This window comes from Bos grunniens, chromosome 3, assembly GCF_055505025.1.
Source record: "Bos grunniens cultivar Pamir isolate PY7600 chromosome 3, Bosgru_T2T1.0, whole genome shotgun sequence".
Taxonomy (NCBI): domain Eukaryota; kingdom Metazoa; phylum Chordata; class Mammalia; order Artiodactyla; family Bovidae; genus Bos; species Bos grunniens.
The window spans coordinates 76,999,651-77,024,077 of record NC_141167.1 but is presented as its reverse complement, the minus strand read 5'-3'; the positions used below and the strand labels follow the sequence as shown (position 1 = coordinate 77,024,077).

General features: G+C 38.3%; 1 protein-coding gene across 4 annotated transcripts in view; it reads left to right on the top strand.

The window, feature by feature from the left end:
* The window catches only part of PLPPR5 (phospholipid phosphatase related 5), a 139,641-nt gene extending 120,136 nt beyond the window's left edge, over positions 1-19,505 (top strand). For 2 of the 4 annotated variants that reach the window (XM_086391381.1, XM_086391380.1), the window contains exon 6: positions 15,073-19,505. In XM_086391381.1, coding sequence (XP_086247507.1) covers positions 15,073-15,105 — 33 coding nt within the window. In that variant the 3' untranslated portion in view covers positions 15,106-19,505. Of the gene's footprint in view, positions 1-10,154; positions 10,380-15,072 lie in introns of those variants that run through there. The other 2 variants (XM_086391383.1, XM_086391384.1) reach the window with 2 other exon arrangements.
* Positions 19,506-24,427: the final 4,922 nt, after the last annotated feature.

Genomic DNA, 24,427 nt, shown 5'->3' with positions numbered 1-24,427 from the left:
TACGACCAACCTAGACAGCACATTAAAAAACAGAGACATTACTTTGCCAACAAAGGTCCGTCTAGTCAAGGCTATGGTTTTTCCTGTGGTCATGTATGGATGTGAGAGTTGGACTATGAAGAAAGCTGAGCACTGAAGAATTGATGCTTTTGAACTATGGTGTTGGAGAAGACTCTTGAGAGTCCCTTGGACTGCAAGGAGATCCAACCAGTCCATCCTAAAGGAGATCAGTCCTGGGTTTTCACTGGAAGGACTGATGTTAAAGCTGAAATTCCAGTACTTTGGCCACCTGATGCAAAGAACTGCCTCATTGGAAAAGACTCGGATCTGGGAAAGATTGAAGACGGGAGGAGAAGGGGACTACAGAGGATGAGATGGTTGGATCATATCACCCACTCAATGGACGTGAGTTGAGTAGACTCCAGGAGTTGGTAATGGACAGGGAGGCCTGTCATGCTGCAGTCCATGGGTCACAAACAGTTGGACGTGACTGAGGACTGAACTGAACTGAACTGAACAGAAAAGGAGTTCCTTGTCTTCTTTCCTTCGAGGGATCCTCCTGGGTCAAGCTGCATTCATTCCAGCAGCAGAGCACTAGGTGCTTTTATTTTTATCCTCTCTCTTGCCCTCTGCTTGTTCTCCCTCTTAAGGCAGAAGGCTACCATTCAAATTTGCATAGGTAAGCACATTCAAATGATGTATGCTTATGCATCATCAGTTTTAACTGATGCCAAACAACAAAATCTAAAGAAGTGGACACTATATGGCAAGGGAACAAAAAATGTTTTAAATAAATATAAGGATGTATGGGATTTGATAGAAAATGAAGTATTTCCAGTAGATCCAAGAGCAATTGATATCTTTTTTTTTTTTTTTTTTAGTTTTGTTAAGGCATGTATTAATAGGACAGGCTGCTATAGCCACTTACAGCTATTCTGAGATATCTCTGAGAATTCATTTAATGGATTGAGCCAGGTAGAGGAAATAAATGCTTTTTGAGAAAAAAATTTTCTCCATTATATATATATATTTTTTAAGGTTTATGCGATCTAATCATTTAAACCAAAAGTGATCCCCTTTTGCCTACAACAGGAAAGGGAAAGTAATGCTAGAAAGAATTTACAAGATTGCAGATTACAGTTTTGTACATCAAAACAGGGACTTTTTACTAGCCTGTACTACCCAAGAAGCTCGTAGTGTGAAAGCACTCCCTTATCAACAGAAGCGTCACTGGAATGAAAGTGGTGAGCATTGATCACAACTCAAAAAATCTAGAAATGGCATAAGAAGTGTGTAATATTACAGATGGAAACTTCTGTGTTATGTTTAATTCTCATGGCAACTGTGCTTCCCAGGTGGCTCAGTGGTAAAGGATCCACCTGCCAATGCAGGAGACACAGGTTCAATCCCTGGGTCAGGAAAATCCCCTGGAGAAGGAAATGGCAACCCATTCCAGTATTCTTGCCTGGAGAACACCATGGACAGAGAAGTCTGGCGGGCTATAGTCCATGGAGTCACTGAGTCAGACACAACTTAGCAACTAAACAAAAATAATGGCAACTGTAATGGAAATTTATATGGATAAGAAAATTCTAAGGGAATTCATGGTGACCCAGAAAAGGCCATGCATTGACATTTACACTGATTGCTTTGCAGATTATAAAATCATAGAAATCAGAGTGAAGCCTGTGTTGAAATTTAGGCAGAGTTAGGGTGGGTGAAGGATGGAAAGACAGGCTTTTGCAGCTTGACCTTGAGAGCTTCCCTGGTGACTCAATGATAATCTGCCTGCAATACAGGAGCAGCAGGAACGAGGGCTCCATCCCTGAGTCTGGAAGATCCCCTGGAGGAGGGCATGGCAACCCACTGCAGTATTCTTGCATGGCAAATCCCACGGACAGAGGAGCCTTGTGAGCTATAGTCCATACGGTTATAGAATCAGACATGACTGAAGTGACCTGGCACTCACACATGCAAGCATCTTCAGTTTGAAGCTTGGTTTGACTACATTATAGCTAGTCAAACTAGGTGGGATTACATGAATACTCCTCTCCTCATTTTCTGAAAAATTGATATAATAATCATTTCCTTATGGAGTGATTGATGGGATTAACAGATCACAAATGAACTTCTTGGCACATGGTAGGTGCTTAACATTAGTTCCCTCCTGTAACAATAATGCTTCCCTTAATAGGATTTTCGTTGTGTTTCAGGAGCTAGATAGATAATAGATAGAGATATAGAGATATATACCTATCCTTATAGATATATTTCATGGATTTAAACATTTATACAGATTGTCTATGTCATGCATAGCACATGTGGCAGAAAAGATTATACTATAAAATGTTGCATACATTAGTGTCACAGCAACAGCAAAACAATCCTGTGGTTTCCTGCCAAAACAAATATGATTATACATTACGGTGCTGTCTGTGATAAATTCCTTTGAGGTTTCAAAATGTCGTGCTTGAATAAAGATGGCAATCTATTTGAGATTCAGTTGCTTTTCTGGAATGCAAATCTTTGTTTTACAGAGCTGCTGAACTGTAATGTAAATGTTATATAGGATCTTGTCAAAACAACTGTATTAGTGATCAGATATTGGAATAGTTAGTGGAACTAAATACCCTCATATTTTAGGGCTTTTTTCTCAATCTAAGGTTTGATTACTTATGAGAAATATTTGAAGTAAATCAGTGTTTGCATGCTGTACTCTGTTCTCACTTGTTTAATTTTGCTTAAAAAGGACAATTTTAAATGCAGGCTTAACAATTCCAACCAGGCATCAACATTTTAGTTTAAAAAAGTAATTATATACTGATATTACTTTGCCATATGTCATTTTTTTTCCTATTTGTGCTTCCATGTATCCATTATTTATTTCTCCACACTATGTATACCTGATAATACACTTCACAAAGAATAAAAGATAGATTTTTTTTTCAATCTTACCTAACAGGCCTATTATAAAAACCTCTTTTCAGTAAATTACTTCTGAATATAAACAAGCTATCTCATCTCGTTTTACTAATAAATAGAGAGTTGATGACTACATTTTTAAATTATATGATTTATGTAGTCATTAGTTAAGGAGAGAATAAAACCATGATGGATTAAAAAAAAAATCCCTCTCAGTGCACACATCGTTAGTTACACATGGAAAACTGCTCCTACCCATTCATTCTCCTCTTCTCTCAGATCGGTTCCCTTTTGCTAGACGGTCCCTGGGACTCTATGGAGGGCTTCAAAGTCAATCCAGGGCACCATGGCTCTATGAACATTTTTGGAGGAGAAAAATGTAAAATTCTACTTGACTGAAACTAGGAAGATAAACAATTACTTCATTCCCTGTCTTACAAAATAATCACATTTTATTGTGGTTTATTGTTTCTATTAAGGAAGCAACAAGTTATTCAGGTATATTGTTTAAAATTTGAAAATCTGGAGAAGCAAAACACAAACAGAAAGTATCCATATCCTACCACAGTAATCACTGGAAATATTTTCTTAAAATAGCCTCGAGGCCCCATGAGTGTGTGGGTGGGTTTGTGTGTGGTAGAGGACCTACCTGATCCTGCTTTTTTCTGATCCTGCTTTTGCTCTCATAACAGTATATTGTGAATATGGCCACAGGTCAATGAATATATAATCATATCAGGCATAACTGTAAAAGCTAAATCTTCAGTGAAAGCTTAATATGTGTCAGGAATTATGCAAAGAACATAACATATCATTTTAGTTTTTACAAAAATAATTTGAATATATCTTATTCATTTTTCTCAGAGAGACTTAAAAAAGTAATTTGCCCAAGGTCATATAACCTGTGTTCTGAGACAGGAGTATAGGACTGTATTTTCCACTTTTGATTTATGTTCCATGTTTATTACTGCAGAGTTCAAAATCATAATCACTGTGCTATACAGTATTACAGAATTACATTGAAAAAGTTTTCATCCATATAAATTAACCATTACCTCTATTAGGCATAGAGAATGGCTTCCACTTCCAAGTTCCCACAATTATAAACAATACTGGGGTAAACATCTCCAAAATAGACATATCTATAAGTTCAATTAATAAAACTTATTTAAGATATATTTATAGAAGTGGAAATGCCAGGGGGAAAAAACGATGAGTACTCTTAAGGTTTTTGGTTTAATAGCCAGTGTTTTCTCCAACAACAGAGAATGTTCTTAAGAATAAGAGAATTGTTCTTAATAATTTTCATACATCTTAAAGGTCAAAAATAAATGAAGTACCTCATTTTCATTTATATATTTTTAATATCTTTCCATACATTTATTTTGTGCCTTTCTTTTGTGACTGAAATAATCAACTGTTCAAATAATAACTCAATAACCGGGCTTTCCTGATGACTCAGACAGTAAAGAATCTGCCTGCAATGGGAGACCCAGGTTCAATCCCTGGAGAAGGAAATGGCTACCCACTCCAGTATTCTTGCCTGGAGAATTCCATGGACTGAGAAGCCTGCCAGGCTATACAGCTCATGGGGTTGCAAAGAGTCAGACACACCTGAGCGACTAACGCTTTCACTAACTGACAAATCAAATTCTAGGTACCACTGGCCTTTAGACTTAATTTATGGAGTGGTTAATGGTCCTAATTTTTTAATTAGAGTTCATTAAAGGCATAATTTACATCCTATAAAATTCCCTTTTATAATACATTTTAGTGAGTTTTGACAAATGCCTACCATCATGTAACCATCACCATATTCAAGTTATAGGACATTTCTACCACCCTAAAATGATAGCAAACTCCTGCTTTATCTCCTAACACCAGCGAGAACTAATATGTTTTCTGTTCCTATGCTTTTGCCTTTTCCACGGTGTCATATAAATGGATTCACTCAGTATATAGCCTTTGAGTCTGACTTCTTGCATATTGTTCAATGCATTTGAGATCCATTCATGTTTTTACCTGTTTTCTTTTTCTTCCCTTTTTATTGCTGAGTGGTATTCTGTTGTGTGGATGTACCACCATTTTTTAAAATCTATTTACCAATTGAGGGCTATATAAGCTGTTCTAGTTTTTCCCAATTATGAATACATCTGATATAAAACTTTATGCACATGACTTTGTATGAATGGGCTCTAGGGCATGCAGGCTTCAGTAGTTGCAGCCCGTGGGCTCAGAAGTTGCGGCTCCCGGGCTCCAGAGCGCAGGCTCAATAGTTATGCTGCACAGGGTTGGTTGCTCTTACAGCATGAGGAATCTTCCCAACCAGGGTTCGAACCTTTATCTCCGGCACAGACTCCTCACCACTAACGCACCAGGCAAGCCCAAATAGGCAAGTTTTTTAAATAAGTTTTAATCAGTTCCTGGTTGTATATGAACTTATCATACAGTTGATCCTTTACCCACATCCTTTGATTCATCTCTGTCAGGTAGTATTAGGCTACTTATTTAGCAAATCACAAGCTGTAATCAAGATTACCGGGAGAAATATCAATAACTTCAGATATGCAGATGACACCACCCTTATGGCAGAAAGAGAAGAGGAACTAAAAAGCCTCTTGATGAAAGTGAAAGTGGAGAGTAAAAAAGTTGGCTTAAAGCACAACATTCAGAAAATGAAGATCATGGCATCTGGTCCCATCACCTCATGGGAAATAGATGGGGAAACAGTGGAAACAGTGTCAGACTTTATTTTTTTGGGCTCCAAAATCACTACAGATGGTGACTGCAGCCGTGAAATTAAAAGATGCTTACTCCTTGGAAGAAAAGTTATGACCAACATAGACAGCATATTCAAAAGCAGAGACATTACTTTGCCAACAAAGGTCCGTCTAGTCAAGGCTATGGTTTTTCCTGTGGTCATGTATGGATGTGAAGAAAGCTGAGCACCGAAGAATTGATGCTTTTGAACTGTGGTGTTGGATAAGACTCTTGAGAGTCCCTTGGACTGCAAAGAGATCCAACCAGTCCATTCTGAAGGAGATCAGCCTTGGGATTTCTTTGGAAGGAATGATGCTAAAGCTGAGACTCCAGTACTTTGGCCACCTCATGCGAAGAGTTGACTCAGGAAAAGACTCTGATGCTGGGAGGGACTGGGGACAGGAGGAGAAGGAGAGACAGAGGATGAGATGGCTGGGTGTCATCACTAACTCGATGGATGTGAGTCTCAGTGAACTCCAGGAATTGGTGATGGACAGGGAGGCCTGGCGTGCTGTGATTCATGGGGTCACAAAGAGTCGGACATGACTGAGCGACTGAACTGAACTGAACTGAACTGAATGTGTTTTAAAAAGTTCAGTGCAGTTCAGTCACTCAGTCATGTCCAACTCTGCAGCACGCCAGGCCTCCCTGTCCATCACCAGCTCCCTAAATTTACCCAAACTCATGTCCATTGAGTCGGTGATGCCACCCAACCATCTCATCCTCTGTCGTTCTCTTCTCCTCCCGCCTTCAATCTTTCCCAGCATCAGCGTCTTTTCAAATGAGTCAGCTCTTCGCATCAGGTGGCCAAAGTATTGGAGTTTCAGCTTCAACATCAGTCCTTCCAGTGAATACCCAGGATTGATCTCCTTTAGGATGGACTGGTTGGATCTCCTTGCAGTCCAAGGGACTCTCAAAGGTCTTCTCCAACACCGCAGTTCAAAAGCATCAGTTCTTCAGCTTCTCAGCTTTCTTTATAGTCCAACTCTCACATCCATACATGACTACTGGAAAAACCATAGCTTTGACTAGACAGACCTTTGTTGGAAAGAAAGAAATAAGAAGCCATTCGTTAGATTAAAATATCAGTGTAAATCAAGGCATGGGTACATGGGTGAGTTATATTTCTTATCATCAGTTGTGATGTACAGTAAATTCTCTGTCCATGGGATTCTTCAGGCAAGAATACTGGAGTGGATTGCCATGCACAGCTCCAGGGGATCTTCCTGATCCAGGGAATCAAACCCAGGTCTCTTGCATTGCAGGCGGACTCTACCATCTGAGCCGCAAGGGAAGCCTATGGAACATGTAACAAATATCAAATAAGAAACACTATGGTACATTTCTCAGGACGAATGAGTTTACAGTCTCATGAGTCTCTACTTATAGATTTATAAATAATTTTATAAGAACAGAGTGATGATAGTTATGTTAGAGGAGCATATAAAGGGTGACCTATCCAAACTTAGTGATGCTGCTGCTTCTGCTGCTGTTAAGTCGCTTCAGTCGTGTCTGACTCTGTGCGACCCCATAGACGGCAGCCCACCAGGCTCCCCCGTCCCTGGGATTCTCCAGGCAAGAACACTGGAGTGGGTTGCCATTTCCTTCTCCAATGCATGAAAGTGAAAAGTGAAAGTGAAATCGCTCAGTCGTGCCCGACTCTTAGTGACCCCTTGGACTGCAGCCTACCAGGATTTTCCGTCCATGGGATTTTCCAAGCAAGAGTATTGGAGTGAGGTGCCATCCTGTAAATAGAGATCTGAAGGGCTGTTAGCCAAAGAGGGGAGAAGAGAATGTTCCGGACAGAGGAACCAGCTTACACCAAGATTTTGTTTGGCAGGTGAGAGAAGAGTACTAGGGCAAGAGAATTGAGGATGCCATCAAAGAATGTTCAACTTGACTACAGAATGAGCATAATAGAAATAAAATTGAGAAAGAGTAAGATGGACTAGAACAGATGAAAACAACTATTGGTTGGGAAATTTCCAGAATGGCCAGAGAAAATTTATTGTATGAGGGAGATAGGCCAGGAGGTAAATAGGATGGGTGGTTGACCACGTAGTTGTGACTGTGGACTAAAAGTATTGGACAAATCATTAGAATTAGGGAAGTTAAAAAACTTCAGATAGAGTCCTGGGATACCGACATCCACCAAATAACATGAACACATTCGTATTAATAGACTTGCATGGAGTTTCATGTCAGTACATTGGGAAACTGAGCTAAAATGAAACATAAGTGTTTATTACAAATCTTCTCAACACCTTATGCCCCGTGAACTCTCAACAAGGAATGCAATGTGCAGCTATTGCCAGAAGTGTTAGAACACAAAGATTTTATTTTATTTTTTTGAGAAACATTCAATATTACTGCTCTTGTAGGCCATGCTCTTTTTGCCAGAGAAGTGATAGCATTTTAAAGAAACAATTGATTGTCTATACCTGACAGTGCTCACATTGCTAACTGATCACTTTTCCACACCTCTTGGCAGTGGTTCTCAGACTGATGTAAAAGGGAATCCATCACTTGCAGCATTCAAAAAAAAAAAAAAAAGGCCAGACTCCTGGAATGCAGCCTCAAGAATCGGATCCAGTAGCCCTGGGCTTGAGCCAGGCGATTGGTCGTGTATCAGGCACCTCAGGTGATTTGGACGTGTTGCCAGCGGTTGGCGTGGGTCCAGCTGGGCATGCAGAGTTTCTGAAACAGTTTTCAATATTAGCTGCACACTAGAATCATCTGGAGAGCCTTTAAAAATCCCACTGACCAGACCACGCCTCATAGCAATTAAATCCAAGTCTCCAGAGTTGCCTCAGTATTTGTTTAAAGCCCCCAGGTGATTCCAACATGCAGCCAATTAGAGAACCCGTGCTCCTAAAGATTCATTGTGGAAAGCCTTAAGTTTCTTTGGCTCCTTGGGACTTGGAAATATTTCATAAGATCTATAGCTAATACTCCAGTAAAAGCTTGGCCTGCCTCTGGGTTAATTAGCTTATCAGAGAAAGCCACCTAGAGTTTTCCCCTTTCTCTGGGGAGGAACAATTCTCTCGGAGAGTGTTTTAGCCTCTTTCTCCAAATAGTACCAAAAGGAAATTCCTGAGAAGAAACAAAACTCAGAGCTATTATAAAATTCTAAATTGAAACAGAACCACCATAAAAAAAAAAAAGAAATGGTTCCAAAAAAGTTGTCATTCCCAAGAGAATTCTGGTTCTGTCATCTTTAGCTCTTATGTCATCACATCCCCAACTTTTTAAAACAAGAAATTGCTTGGATGAACTTTACAGTGTTTCATAGCCTCAAGTTTGAAGTTCTTTAGTAATTTCTTCTTAGATGGACTTAACATCATTTCTCTTTTCTGAAATACCAACTTCAGGCTGTACCAGGAGGATAACCTACTGTGATGGAGTTGAATCTTAGAGCACACACTTCATACATGACTGCTTTTCTTCCTCTCTCTTCTCCTTTTCATTTTGCCTCATCAGAGGACATGGTGAATGAAGGAAGAAGCAAATAGCAAAATAAAGATGGCCAGTATTTGGGAATATGACATCCATCTACCTTCCCCTGGTAAAACGTAGGCTGTATCTGTAACAATTGTTGGTTATAGGACTGTGGTTCCGTATCCTAAATCATTAGTGCTAGATGTTTCTCAGGATTAAACTATTTTATATTTTAGGAGAAAATACCGTGTATTGTTACACAAGCAGGATCTTGAGCATCACTTTGTAATCAAAGATGGATATTTCTGCAGCACAGCAGAGTACAAATTGCCTCACAGGGAATTCACCAATGGTGGTAAGAAACACCACCAAATGAGCTTGCACCAAAAAGAAACATTTGGGTTTTAAAGCTCGTTTGGATATTAGAATTGTAGACTATAGCATCCTGGAATTCCGACCAATTATAAAAAACTTCTTTGTTCTCTGTCTTTTTCTTCCTCTTTTTTACTTTTTATCTTGCTTCTGGCTTTTATGGATAACCATAATATGTTTGTGTAGAGAGATGAGGACCTTTGTGCATATCATCCCATTTAATCCTAATCAAAATCCATTCAAATATGTATTATTATTTCCACTTTACAGATAAGAAAGCCAGATCTCTGAAAGATTAAACTGCTTGTGAAAATGTCAGTTGCTACAGAGCCCACCTTCAGACACCTGACATTCACACTACCTGACCACAGCATCCACTGTGCCCCACGGCTTCCTTACCAATAGAGTGAAGACACAAATCACTGAATTCAAGATACCATATGCACAGATCCCATTTTATATTTAACATAAAAGCTGATTGCTGATAACTTCCAATTAAAAGCCAAAAGCTGTTTATAATCATCCAGAAAGAAAGAAATGGAACAGTATTTAAGCTCAGCATTTGGTCCAGCAATATAACATCGGCTTTTAAATAGACGAGTGCTTTATCCAAGTAAGTCAATACTTAAACACTGAAATAATATATAAAATACATTTTGTAGGTGTCCCGAATCCAACCCATTGAGAATGGTCAAGAAGAAAATTCACAGGGAAGGTCCTTTAAAGATTGTCTCGCAAGACTCTTCAGCTGGATAATGGGAATCAGCCACTGTGAACACCTTCAATTAAGGCAATAAACGTATGTGCGCTCGCGCGCACTGGTGTTAGAATTGAGTTGCAAAGCTAAGGCAAATACAAAATATGTGTCCTTCTGTGCAATTTTCCATTATAACCAGAAGGGATCTAGATACTAGATCATTTTGGTTATTATTGTTATTTTTATTTTTTCTTGTTCAAATATATTTTGGTTTATCACTGATATTTCACTCATTAATGGTAACTTAGCATTCCTCAATCAAATAGCCCTTGATAGTAGTAACTTTTTTTGTTTTCTTATCTGAAGTGCTGTTTTTGCATCTCCCTGTATTTTTTCGAGGAAAAATGGTGAGTGGCAGATCTCACTAAGTAGCAAGTTATTGCCAAATTTCATGTCATAAATAACAATTTTGTTTTAAGTAACTTTAAAATTCCAAAGTATAATTTATACAAATGGGATATAGGATAAATAGAAAAATCAAGATTTTTAACATGGAACTTAAAGCTTCAAAAATTGACATACTAGGGACTTAGAGTTTATCAAATTTAAGAATCCAAAACTACTTTTCAGAAACAAGTACTTATTTTTCCATGGGACCTCTGCACTCAAGGACTGGATTCAGTATTTTGCTCACTGACTTGCTGTGGACTTGAATGAACACTTTCTAATGAGTATAACATATTCTAATCTTCAGTACTTTGGACTCAAGCTCTGTTAACTTCTCTGTACACCTCTCTGTGTGTAATTGCACTGATGAATTGTATGACCACTTTCTTCTTAAGACTCTGATTTAAGCTTCTGTGCATGAATGTTTAGTTTGCCTATTGAAAGTTTGCCCTGTCTACTAATAAGATTTAATATTGCATATAAAGAATTCAACCAGATTAAAAGGCAAAACCCCTTGTCACCTAGTTTGACTCATTCAGGGGAACTGAAAATATTAAGTGCAATTCTGATTTTTTTAATATTACTAAAAAAAATGCTGATGGGGAAGTGAGGAACATATCTTCCTGCATAGGAATCATACCATTTGAATATTTCAAATCATGCAGTTACATACATGTAATTGTTATAATAGAGAATCATACAGTTTTATAGATGATAAGGATTTTACTTTGTCCTTTCTCTAGATTCTTTCAGGAAAAAAACTATTCCTGGGCTAGAAGAGAATTCATCTTATTTCTTAAAGCCTACTGAGGTTAATAGTCCATCTCTTTCATTCTACGATTTGGGTTTGTTTGCTGTTAGTGAAATTAATGAACAGATGGCCCCGTGCTCTCTGTCCACTCCTTTCATGTACTTGGAAACTATTATTAAATTTCCCTTTAATGTTTTCTTCCCTACGCATAGTCACTTCGTTGTTTTCTTTTCATCTGTTTATCTCTCTAACTACCGCCTTTAAGTGGTAAGTCCTGAGCAGAATCTTTTTAATTCCAGCCAAGTAGGTAAAGCCATCTCAGAGGTTAGAACTTAAGTCTGATGTGAAAGTGTAAGGGTACTGATTAGAAAAAGCAGGCTTTTCCCCTGAGTCCTGGGATCTAAAAGTGGAGTCAATCTGGAACCACAGTTACCCTTGAATTTAACCTGGTTATGACTTAGCATAAAGAAAGGGGTACTATTGCTTGGAATTTATAAGCAGTGAAAAGAAGATCTAGTGGTCACCAAAATGTGCTTTTAAATGGCAAAACCTAGATCTTAATAGCTCACTTACACTTATCTATGCAATGCCTTGTTTCTAAGGTGACCTTTTATCCGTATTTGGGACGGCCCCAGTTTAAGCAACCGGAGAAGGCAATGGCACCCCACTCCAGTACTCTTGCCTGGAAAATCCCATGGATGGAGGAGCCTGGTGGGCTGCAGTCCATGGGGTCGCTAAGAGTCAGACACGACTGAGCAACTTCATTTTCACTTTTCACTTTCATGCATTGGAGAAGGAAATGGCAACCCACTCCAGTGTTCTTGCCTGGAGAATCCCAGGGACGGGGGAGCCTGGTGGGCTGCCATCTATGTGTCGCACAGAGTCGGACACAACTGAAGCGACTTAGCAGCAGCAGCAGCAGCAGCAGTTTAAGCCACAAGGGAAGCTCAGCTGGTAAAGAATCCGCCTGCAATGCAGGAGACCTGGATTCGACCCCTGGGTTGGGAAGATCCCCTGGAGAAGGGAAAGGCTACCCACTCCAGTATTCTGGTCTGAAGAATTCCATGGATGGTATAGTTCATGGGGTCGCAAAGAGTTGGACACAACTGAGCGATTTTCACTTTCACTTTCAAGCCCAGGTTTAGATGAAAATTTATATGCTCTCCCTACAGTCACTGCACAGTCTTTGTCACTCTCCAGCTTTTTTACCTGTCACTTGGTTTTTCCTCTGCTTGTTTTCTCCCTTGCATTGATTACCAGTGATTTGTTTCTGTTACTTTCTTGGCTTTATTAAGGTCTTTTAATACAGGAAGTCCCCTACATATGAAAGTTTCTAATTTTCAAAGATGCAAATGTGCATTCTCATGTCCAGTCACATAAGTTAGTTCATGTGTCTGGCGTACATTGTCACGTGTGTGTATCCTCTGCAAGTGGTTGTGCATTTGTGTACTTTACAGTACTATATAGAGTACAGAAGTGCAGTTTCTTTATTTCAAGCCCAGGATGTCCAGAAGCATTGGTGACATAGCTGGTACTGCTAAGAAGTGCCAACTGTTATACCATACTACTATACTTTTCAAGGTACTGTACTGTAAAATTAAAAATTTTTTATTTTTTGTTTGTTTTTTATGTATTATTTGTGTGAAAAGTATTACAAACCTGTTACAGTACAGTACTATATAGCTGATCATGTTATTTGGCTACCTAGGCTGACATTGTCGGACTTATGAACCCGCTCTCAGAACAGAACTCATTCATTTGTGGGGGACTTAGTGTATTTCTTCCCTGGTGGCTCAGAGGTTAAAGCGTCTGCCCGCAATGTGGGAGACCTGAGTTTGATCCCTGGGTTGGGAAGATCCCCTGGAGAAGGAAATGGCAACCCACTCCAGTATTCTTGCCTGGAGAATCCCATGGACGGAGGAACCTGGTGGGCTACAGTCCACGGGGTCACATAAGAGTCGGACACGACTGAGCGACTTCACTTTCATTTTCCTTTAGTGTATTTCAGTTCTGCTTTCCAGGGAGATGGTCCCTTCACTCAGGATCATCGTTAGTAAATTTAATGAGCCTCGTGTACATTATTATTTAGGGTAAGAGCACATTGATACCTAGGCCAGTGGCCTTTGGAGCAACATCTGTTTTCTCTCCCTTGTTTAAACCTCCTTTCGTTTCTTTCCAGTGTCACATCTTCACTTTCTTTACCCACCAGTTGCCACAGACTGATTAATCTTCCATTTATAACTTAACATCTTTCCAGAAATTACTATGTGCTGGGCCCTGTCCGGAGGAGTGACATTCCTGTCAGTTTTGCACTGAAACACTGTGTATTAAATTGTATTTTTTCAGTTCACAGATTTCAAGTCCCCGTGGGGCCACTAGAAATAAAACTATGATGTACTGTTTCCACAGTTCTTATGGCTTTTTTCTATCCTAGTGCAATCTGTAACTCCGAAAGATCTCTTTTGTCTTAAAGGCATGCTTGTGCTTTTGGAAGGAATACTCAAGAAAACTTAGAGATGAGACACTGAATTAGTCAACATTTTTATCAGGACTTTTTGTTTTTAATGGGAAATTAAACTTTCTAAGGGCTTATCAGGAATTAGTAAAAAGGTCCACATGCTCTGGTCACTACTGATTCTTACTGATACTGTTGTTCTCTAGTAGGTTGAAGTGGGTAAGACCTAGAAAAAAATGCCTTAAGCAGTCATCAGTGGTATTCTTCTAGTTGTGGTTAATATGCCTCGATTCAGTGAAAATGAATTTATTCACATACATTCAAAACATGTTTTAGCTATTCAAAACACCTTGCCTTGTAAAGTGCCACACATACATGGAAGAAATCTCATGGCATGTGTTCATTATGTAAAATTCTATTTATGATATCTTTGACTTATAAAGAGTCAAAGCTACAATGAAAAACATTCTAAACATGTAATTTGATGGTAAAACCCTTTTGTAATGCTGCTATTATTGGTTTGGGCTGTCATTTATGTTAGCTCCTGACATGACCTATATGTAGCATGATTAATTATGTCATATCGATTTCCACTGCAGTATTTCAGCAGCTATATTGCATGTCTGAAACCATTTAAATATTAGCAATTCCTCAGGGTTCCTTTGTACACAATTCAGTTGCTTTAAAAAAACTGTAAAAAAGTCTCTACAACGAATTCTCTGGTTGAGGTAAACAACAGAGATTGCAGTCTGTAGTCTGGATTCATGCATCAAAAATGAAGTGTTTAAAGTAGATCTTTGTCAGCTAGCAAATGCCATTTCAGTCTGAACATTTCACCACTCCTTCTATGCCATCTGTCTCACAGGGAGCAATTAATCTGAAACTCCAACATGCAGCATTAAAATTCCATTAACGCTGAACAGAATATTAACATGTCTGGCATTACCATATTTATCTCTCCAAATTTCAGTGTTAATTTTGAATAAGGCAGGTATAACATTTTCCTCTATTTGGTTAATTAAGAATATTGGATAAAATATATAATTAGTAGCTAAATTGATATAATAATATATGCAACTCATTTGAATAATGCTGAATGTTTTTGCAATTTAAGTGTATCTGGGCTACAACTTTATATAAGGCTACTGATTATTTGTAAAAGCACCAAAATCTTTTACAAAGCCAGTTTTCCCAAGACTCTGACTTTGTAATTCCTTTTTCTTTTTGCAGAACCACATCACTGCCTTCGCAGAAGTCACATGATATTGAAGCAAATGGTCTCTCACTGCATTGGACATCATCCCTTGTCACCATTCATTCGTAACACCCAAAGTGTGTTTGATGACAAAAAAGGTTTATAAAGTTGTCTAATCATTTTTATAATTTAAAAACCAGTGTCACCTTATCTGTTTCCCCCACTAGACTGTGAGCTCCTCAAGGGCAGGACTGTGTCTTTCTTCTCTGTCTCCCCTAAACCTACAACAAAGCCTCACACAGAGTAGGTAGGTGTTCAATAAAAAAGTGATGACCAATGAATAAAAATTAATTCTGAAATAAAACATTCATTTTAATTTCTCACAGAATCACTGAGACTAAGTGAAAAGAAACCTCTATACGAGTCATATTTGTGTGAGACGTCCCTCCACTTTGAGCTAGTTAAGCTTTTTAATTTATCATGTATCTTCTATTTGGCAGCATACCATATTTCATTCGAAGTGGACTTTGAAAGTCATGGGGGTTTTTATTTCATTATTCAGCATGACCTTATTTCCATTCTAACAGATTTCAGTGTGTGAAATTACTTTACTTTTAGAAAGTATGTTCTATACTAAAATAATGTTTGCACATAATATTATGCTATATTTCACTTAAAATACCATTCATACTATAAATTCTAAGACTGGTGCTTCTGCTTTTGAAGGTGAAAATGCCAATTTTTACTGTAATAAGTAATGTATCATAATTAAAAATTATTTATTTGGATTTTTGTTCCTGACAATCGTGATTTAATTGTTGACTTGTAGTTTTTGAATGCAGGCAGTGTTTAGGATAGTCTAAGTGACTGAATCCAGCAATCGTACCTATGTATTGAACAATTTTCCACAGATAACCATCTCAAGAGTGGTCAAAGGCTCCATTCTTTGGCTAGTCCAAGTTTCCACATAATTTAAATAGAAAAGAATCACCCCCAGACAATGCAGATTAAATGATATAAATGCAAGAAATATAGTCAATGTATTTTGCTTTGCATAATTGTAGTAGTTTACAGTTTACAAAGTATACTGTACTTTGTTACTTCATCTAATCCTCACAATGAAAAAAAGTGAAAGTTGCTCAGTCCAACTCTTTGTAATCCCAAATCCTCACAATAGCCCCAGGTAAACCGTTAAGAGTTTGGCTTTAGTGTTACAGATGAGAAAAATAAAGACAAGGCAGGGTAAATAATGTGCCCAACTCCACACAACTAGGATGAGGCAGTTAAAGTTTAAATTCAGATTTAGCATTCTTTGTAAATATGCCACAGCTGCCATATCATCTGGACACATCGAGGCCTTTCAGTGGTCAGTGGAGTCCTGGGCAATCACCTATATGTCAAAAAAATGAAAAAATGTCCAAATAAAGTTATAAAAGTCATGTGGTATTAGTGTTTTAAGGATAAACACTTTTCAAAATACAATATACTAATCAATTTATAATCTTATTTAAAAATAATGTCAAGACTAATACAATTATGTAAAGTTTAAAAATAAAATAAAATTTAAAAGAAAAAAAAATAAAATAAAATCAAAAAAAAAAAAAATGTCAAGAATCTAGATGTGAGGTCTTTGTAAAGTCAAAACCTCAATCAGCTGTCTCTCCTGCAACCCTCCCACCCATGCCCTAACCCCACCCCTCAGGAGAGGCCCTGAGGGGCATCCCTTACACTGAACATGTGGAATCAAGAATGAAAGTTATAACATAAGGAAAATAAATTGGACTATGACAAAACCATTCAACATATTCCTCAACAATAACTATGATTTTCAAAGCTACACAGAGTAGCTTCATCTTATGTGAGTAATTGATTGAAAAGATTCTTCTTAACCTTGACAAAACTAAAGGACATAAATTTTTAAGTTTTTATACAATTGTAACAGAAATCAAAAAGTAAAAGGCTTCTCCATTACTCTCAAAATAGACATAACTTACTCTTTTCATCACTGTAGGATTTAAACTACTTAAAGTAGGACCAGAAAAGCAGAAAATTCCTATTTCTACCTTTCAGACTTCTGTAGCAAGTTCAGTTCTGGAGGAAATTTAGAATACTAAAAAGCTTGGAAAGCCTTGACACTCTTTAAAGATTTTTTTTAAGGCAATAACAGTGGTGGAGGATTCACTTACTGGAAATAAAAGTGGAGGAAATGATCATAATATTTTAGGAGGCAGGATTACCAGTAACACTTAAAGAGGTCTATTTTCTCAGTTCTAGCATCAGTCTTCAAGGAATCAGTCACACTTTTCTTGTTGGAAGCCTTATATATATATTTATACCTTGCTAAACCTGGTCTGAATGCAGGAGTTAAAAATTCCTCAGAAATCCAGATTTAAACCTGTAATGTCATCTGTAAATATAAATGTCATGGACCCAAGATTGTATAATGAATGATCCTGCCATGAAGGAAATTCAGAAGAATAAAAAGATACACATGCCTAGGGCAAGAAGTCAGCAAAGAGCCCTTAACCATGATGCTGTTACTGAGAATAATGAAAACACATTAAAAAAATACTCATTTGTAAATATGTGTATATATAGTCTAGTAAAAGCAGGCAAACACATATCTTTCTGATAAAGACATCTTTTTATTCTACTTACTTGGGGCCCAGGTCAGTATCAATTGGTCAGCCTGAAAATTTCAGTAGTCTCTGTTTGCATGGCAGAAATTCTGCACATGTTTTATCTGATTCCTAAGAGTATCTAAAAGGATCTTTTATGTTAAAAGAGAGGTGAACCTTCTTTGACAGACTTTGTCTATTCCACTTCTAACTGGGCCTCTCTTTTCTCAGGATCTATCCTAGACAAATATCTCAGTTACATTTACCATGCAGTTTCCTTTGTGAAAGAGCAGTAGGGGAAGAAATAGTTCTCTGCTGTGAGTTGTATTTTTCAAATAAAATATTAAAAATTAAAAACATTAAGTATGATTTTTGTCCCATACATTAATTCTTTCTTGAGGGTAGAGGAATAAAGAATGCTTGCTATCCTGATGAAAGTCAGATTGCCATAGTGACTAGAGAATGTTTGGAAAGGCATCACGTGGTTCTGATTGGACCGGTCCTTTGGGCAGATAAGTGACCCCCTGCGTCCAATGGGCCATCCTGGGATCTCATCAACTTTCTTATTTACAAATCACAATCTTCTGGAGACAGCCTGGGATATTGAGCAGGTACACAGTCTACAACATACTCTGCCTCCTCCATGTGAGCAAGGTGCTGAAGAATAGGGTTGGTCAAACATTCCTTCACGTTTTTCTGTAAGTTGGTTTTAGTCGTGCTTACTTATTTTAACTAAGTCTTTAATTTCATTTGAAACAATTTTGCTAGATTGTCATTGTTGACAGATGTCATATCAGCATGCATTTTTAGAAAAAAACATCAAAACTGGTGAATTTTTGTGGAATCATTTTAATACTGAAGCTGGAAGGGAAAACAACATTTTTGACATATTATGCTTTACTATTTCAAGAAAGGTAAAAAGAAATGAAGTGCAAAACAAGATCTGCATTGTATGGAGAAGATGCTGTGACAGATTTGAATGTGTTGAAAGTGGCTTGAGAAGTTTCATGCTGGAGATTTCTCACTGGATGATGCTCTGTGGTCTGGTAGACCAGTTGAAATCAATGATTAAGTCGAGACATTAATTGAGAATGGTCAGTGTTATACTACACAAGAGAGAGCCAACATACTCAAAATATCCAAATCAAGCACTGAAAATCATTTGCACCAGCTTGGTTATGTTGACCATATTTCCATATGCAATACTCCATTTTGAAATGTAACAAAAATGTTTTGTTTTTAAAACAAACTGTTACAGGCAATGAAAAGCAGATGCTGTACAGTAAGGTGGAACAGAAGAGATTGTGGGGCAAGCAAAATGAACTACCAACAACCACACTGAAGGCCAGTCATCAACCAAAGAAGGTGATTTTGTGTGTACGGTGGGATTGGAAAGGAGTCCTCTATTATGAGCTCCTTCTGGAAAACCAAATGATTAATTCCAACAAGTACTGCTCCCAGTGAGTCCAACTGAAGCGGCACTTGTCGAAAAACGTCCAAAATTAGTGAACAGAAAACCATAATCTTCCATCAGGAAGACCCAAAATGGCAAGCTTGCTTTGATGACCAAGGAAAAACTGTTGTACCTTGGCTTGGAAGCTCCAATTCATCTGCTGTATTCACCAGACATTGTACCTTCGAATTTCCATTTATTTTGGTCTTTACAAAATTCTCTTAATGGAAAAAATTTCAATTCCCCATGTATAAAAGGAACCTCGAACAGTTCTTTGCTCAAAAAGATAAAAAGTTTTGGGAAGAAGGGATTATGAAGTTGCCTGGAAAATGCCAGAAGGTAGTGGAACAAAATGGTGAATATGTTGTTCAATAAAGTACTTGGTGAAAATGAAAAATGTCTTTTATTTATACTTAAAAATCAAAGAAACATCTTGGCCAACCTGATAAATAACCTTGTTCCTGCCTCTAGATTACCATTTATTAAATTTTTATTGCATGCTCTAAAAAGTTGTCCTGGACATATACCAAGTGATTCTATTTATACCTTACAAATATTGATCTCACATTTGGCAGGCATTGTTTTTCTAATGAATTTTGTGAGTTAAGTTTCTTTTAAAACATCAATTTAGAAAATTTCTTCCAGATTTTCAGTGAATGATTCTCTTCTAATAAGAAAATATAAAAATATTCGATTTCTTTTTTTCTGTCCCCTTCACTTTAGACTATAGCTGAATCTTGGTGTGATAGAGCCTCAGGACTTGGTCAAGGTATAATAACAATTTTGCTCTCCCCACCCCAAGATTTGTGAGCCATGGATGTATTGTTGTTCAGTCATGTCCTACTCTTTGCAACCCCGTGGACTGCAGCAGTCCAGGCCTCTCTGTCCCTCACCATCTCCCAAAGTTTGCCCAAGTTCATGTCCATTGCATCAGTGATGCCATCCAGCCATCTCATCCTGATGCCCTCTTCTCCTTCTGCTCTCAATCTTTTCCTTCATCAGGGATTTTTGCAGTGTGTCAGCTGTTGACATCAGATCACCAAAATACTGGAATTTCAACTTCAACATCAGTCCTTCCAATGACTGGATGGATGGATTATAGAATCTAAATTCAAAATTCACATTGCCATTTTCAAATCTGTGGCCTTGCTCACAAAGATCTCTCATAAAAAGAAAGAGATGAGTGGGTGCACAATCACCTTCAACCATCAGACAAAAGCTGAAAGTTCGCATCTCAAAGATGCCAATAATTAACAAGGGTGATTCTTACTGACACCATCTTTGACTTACTGTTGTTTACTTGCTAAGTTGTGCCCAACTCCTTTGCAACCTCATGGACTGTAGCCCACCAGGCTACTCTGTCCATGGGATTTCCCAGGCACAAATACTAGAGTGGGTTGCCATTTCCTTTTCCAGTGGATCTTCCCAAGACAGGGACCAAACCCACACCTGCTGCTTGGCAAGCAGGTTCTTTACCACTTTCATTTTATTGCATTTATAAATGCATTTTCATTTTTCACTGAAGCACTATCATTTGTAGAAAAGGGTAAAAAAAAATTTTTTTCCCAGGAGTCAAAACAAGTGCATTTTTAAATTGCTTCTGAAAAGATAAAAATGCTTTCCAAAATATTGAGACATTTTGAATATTAATCAGGTTTCCCTAGAAGTAGTGCTCTTGCTCAAGAAGGCCATTCAACCTTCATTCATTCAGCAAATATTTGTAGAGTGATTTTGTACAACAGATAATTAGGAACATGCTGACTAAACAGTGGTTAGAAAGGGAGACATGGTCCCTACTCCTCCAGGTTGGATAGATCAGCAGCAGTGACACTAATCGTGTCTTAAGAGACTGTTTAAAGTTAAGGGGGGAAACTGGCTTGGGATTTACCAGCTACCTAATCTCAGAACTAAGCAAAAGACATTTTTATAGATTACAGTGACAGCTAAAGTTAGTACTTTTTAAAAAAGTCTCTGCCTCTATAAATAGCACTGTACTATTTAACTAGTTAATATTCAACAAGCTTTAAAGATTTCTAAATGCTATAATAATAAGCAAATACTGTTCTCACAAATCTATGGTACAGCTGAGCTATTTTTCTAGTCTGAGCTGGGCTCATTCATTAATCCATGACCAGATTGGCAGCTCTGCTGATCTTGACTGGACATTCTCCCATGTATGGGAGCCATCTGAATATAGACTAGTCTAGAATGGCTTCTCTTTGGACAACTTAAATTTTCTTTACATGGTCTCTCAACTCGATCAGACTAGCTAAGCTCCTTCACACAGGGGATAAACAGAGAAGAAGCATGCAAGAGTCTGGCACATCGTCAATTTCACCTCATTCAGCTGGCCAAGGCGAGTCCCAAGGCTGGCCAAGTTCCAAGGGGTGAGAGAGGGGTTGCAAAAGCACACTACAGAGTGATGGATGCAAAGATGAATGGAGAACAAGGACTCTACCACAGATTTCATGCAGCTAGATCTAAAAAATGTTCATGCAGTCCCTAACTAATTGAGTTACTCAAGGTGAAAAGTATGGATTTATTCTGATAAGCATGAGAAACTCACAAGTGACAACAGAGAGTAAGCTTATTGTATCTGAGCCAGAATGACCACATCCTCAATTTCCAGCTATCCCTGAAAAATGCTTTTGAGATAAACTGGCTAGAGAACTGTCCATCCAGAGCTTAGCTGAGAGCAATAGGGAGCTTGTAGAGTCTCTTAGGTTTCCCAAGAAAGCCTTCCTAGGTTTTTTGTATTCACAAAAGAAAGAGGGCAAGAAAGTGAGAGAGAGGAGGAGGAAAACATCTGAGCAAAAAGAGTAGGAAAGAGATTGAAGTAAAAAAAATAAAACCTGAAAAAAATAATAATTGAAATATAAGACCAAGTTCTGATACTTTGATTGACTGTGTGTGTGTGTGTGTGCATGAAAGTGCACGCAAACATGCTCTTGCTTTGTGCAACTTTGATTTTCAAAACATCAGTTATCATGGTAGTGCCAGGCTGTCTAAGTCAGTAGAGCGTGAGACTGTTAATCTCAAGGTCATGGGTTTGAGCCTCATGTTGGGAGACACTTGTTTGTGGAGTGTAGGTGGCACAGTGGTAAAGGATCCTCCTGCCAGTGCAGGAGACTCAGGAGACTTGGGTTCAATTCCTGGGTCAGAAAGATTCCCATGGATGCAGAACTGGTTACTCACTCCAGTATTCTTGCTTGGAAAATCCTGCAGACAGAGGAGCCTGGTAGGCTACTGTCCATGGGGTTGCAAAGAGTCAGACACAACTGAGAGACTAAACACACGCACGCACATGGACTGGATATCCACCACCACCCTCTAAATTCACACAGTAAACCCTGAATCCCCAGTGTGATAGTATTTGGATATGGAGTAGTAAAGAACTCGCCTGCCAATGCAGGAGACTTAAGAGACGAGGGTTCAGTCCCTGGGTTGGGAGGATCTCTTGGAGGAGGGCATGGCAACCCACTCCAGTATTCTTGCCTGGAGAATCCCAGGGGCAGAGGAGCCTGGCAGGCTACAGTCCATAGCATTGCACAGAATTGGACATGACTGAAGTGATGTAGGACACAGGTAGGCCATAAGGATGGAGCCTTCTTGATGTTAGTGCCCTTATAGGAGAACTCACTTCCTGCCTCACTGCTCTCCACCGTGTGAGGATACGAGAAGACAGCTATCTGGGAACCAGGAAGATAGCTCTCCTCAGATTCCAGGTTTGCAGTTACCTTCATTTTGGACTTCACAGCCTCTAGGCCTGTGGAAAGTAATGTTTATCGTTAATGTTTGCTTTTACCCAGTCTATGTGTGTGTTAGTCGCTCAGTCATGTCTGACTCTATGTGACCCCATGGACTTTAGCCTGCCAGGCTCCTCTGTCTGTGGAATTCTCCAGGCAAGAATACTGGAGTGGATTGCCATTCCCTTCTTCATACCCAATCTATGGTACTGTGTTTTAGCAGCCCAAAAGACACATGGTTCAGGTAAACAACACCACTCTCCCAACAACAGAGTTCAAATTTTAGGTACTGTACCATGGTATAACTAATTGCATAATGTGCTTTCCTGGTGGCTCAGAAGGTAAAGAATCTGCCTATAGTGCAGGAAACCCATGGCCAATCCTGGGTTGGGAAGATAACCTAGAGAAGGTTATCACTTTTTTAGAGACTGCCAGGGATCGCGGCAAATGTGCTCACACATAGGCAGCAAAGTGTGCAGTTGTATTTACCATTTTTCTCCCATTGATAAATCCATGTGATAGTTTTTAAAATTACACAACTGAAAGGAGGAAATGGCTAACAAAGACGAAGTGCAGCAAAGAAGAAAAGGTGATAATGCTCAAAATGAAATTCAAATCTAGCATGAATGACCATGGGAATTCGACGCTACCACCACTGTCTGAGAAACTCCGTGAGTGCAGCCAGAGGAACTGAGTAAAAGTGAGATTCTTGACAAGAATAAGAAACAAGATTGTGATGAAATGAAGATATTCCGGAGATAGTGATTCTGACCAAAAACATCACATGAAAGTAACCCTTAGAGATATTTCACAACGTTGAAAGTCAAAGGACACAATATGATAAACTTAGAAAGGAGTATGAAAATAAGACAGGAAATACTGTATGCAATACATCGGAGAACAGGAAGAAAGCAGCAAGCACTGCTCAGAGCTGCTCTGGATAAACTTTTTTACAAGGAAATAAGACATTTAACTCCCAATGTTTCTAATGTTTTAAATTCTAGTGTGTTGAATAAATATGTTTTGCTAAAATTTATTTACTTACATATTTAAAATTGACAGTAAGAGATTGTTAATTTTGTGACTAAAAAACAAAGAGTATAAATTTAAGAGCAGAAACTATAAAACTCTTAGAAGAAAATGTAGGCAGAACACTCTGACAAATCATAGCAAGATCCTCTATGACCCACCTACTAGAGTAAGTAATTAAAAACAAAAATAAACAAGTAGGACCTAATTAAAAGCTTTTGCACAGCAAAGGGAACTATAAACAAGGTGAAAAGACAACCCTCAGAATGGGAAAAACTAGACAGCAGACAAAAGATTAATTTCTAAAATATACTAGCAACTCATACAACTGAGTACCAGAAAAACTAACAACCCAATCAAAAAATGGACAGAAGATCTACATTTCTCCAACGAAGACATACAGATGGCTAATAAACACATGAAAAGATGCTCAACATCGCTCATTATTAAAGAAATGCAAATCAAAGCTACAATGAGGTATCACCTCATACCGGTCAGAGAAACCATCATCAAAAAATCTACAAACAATAAATGCTGGAGAGGG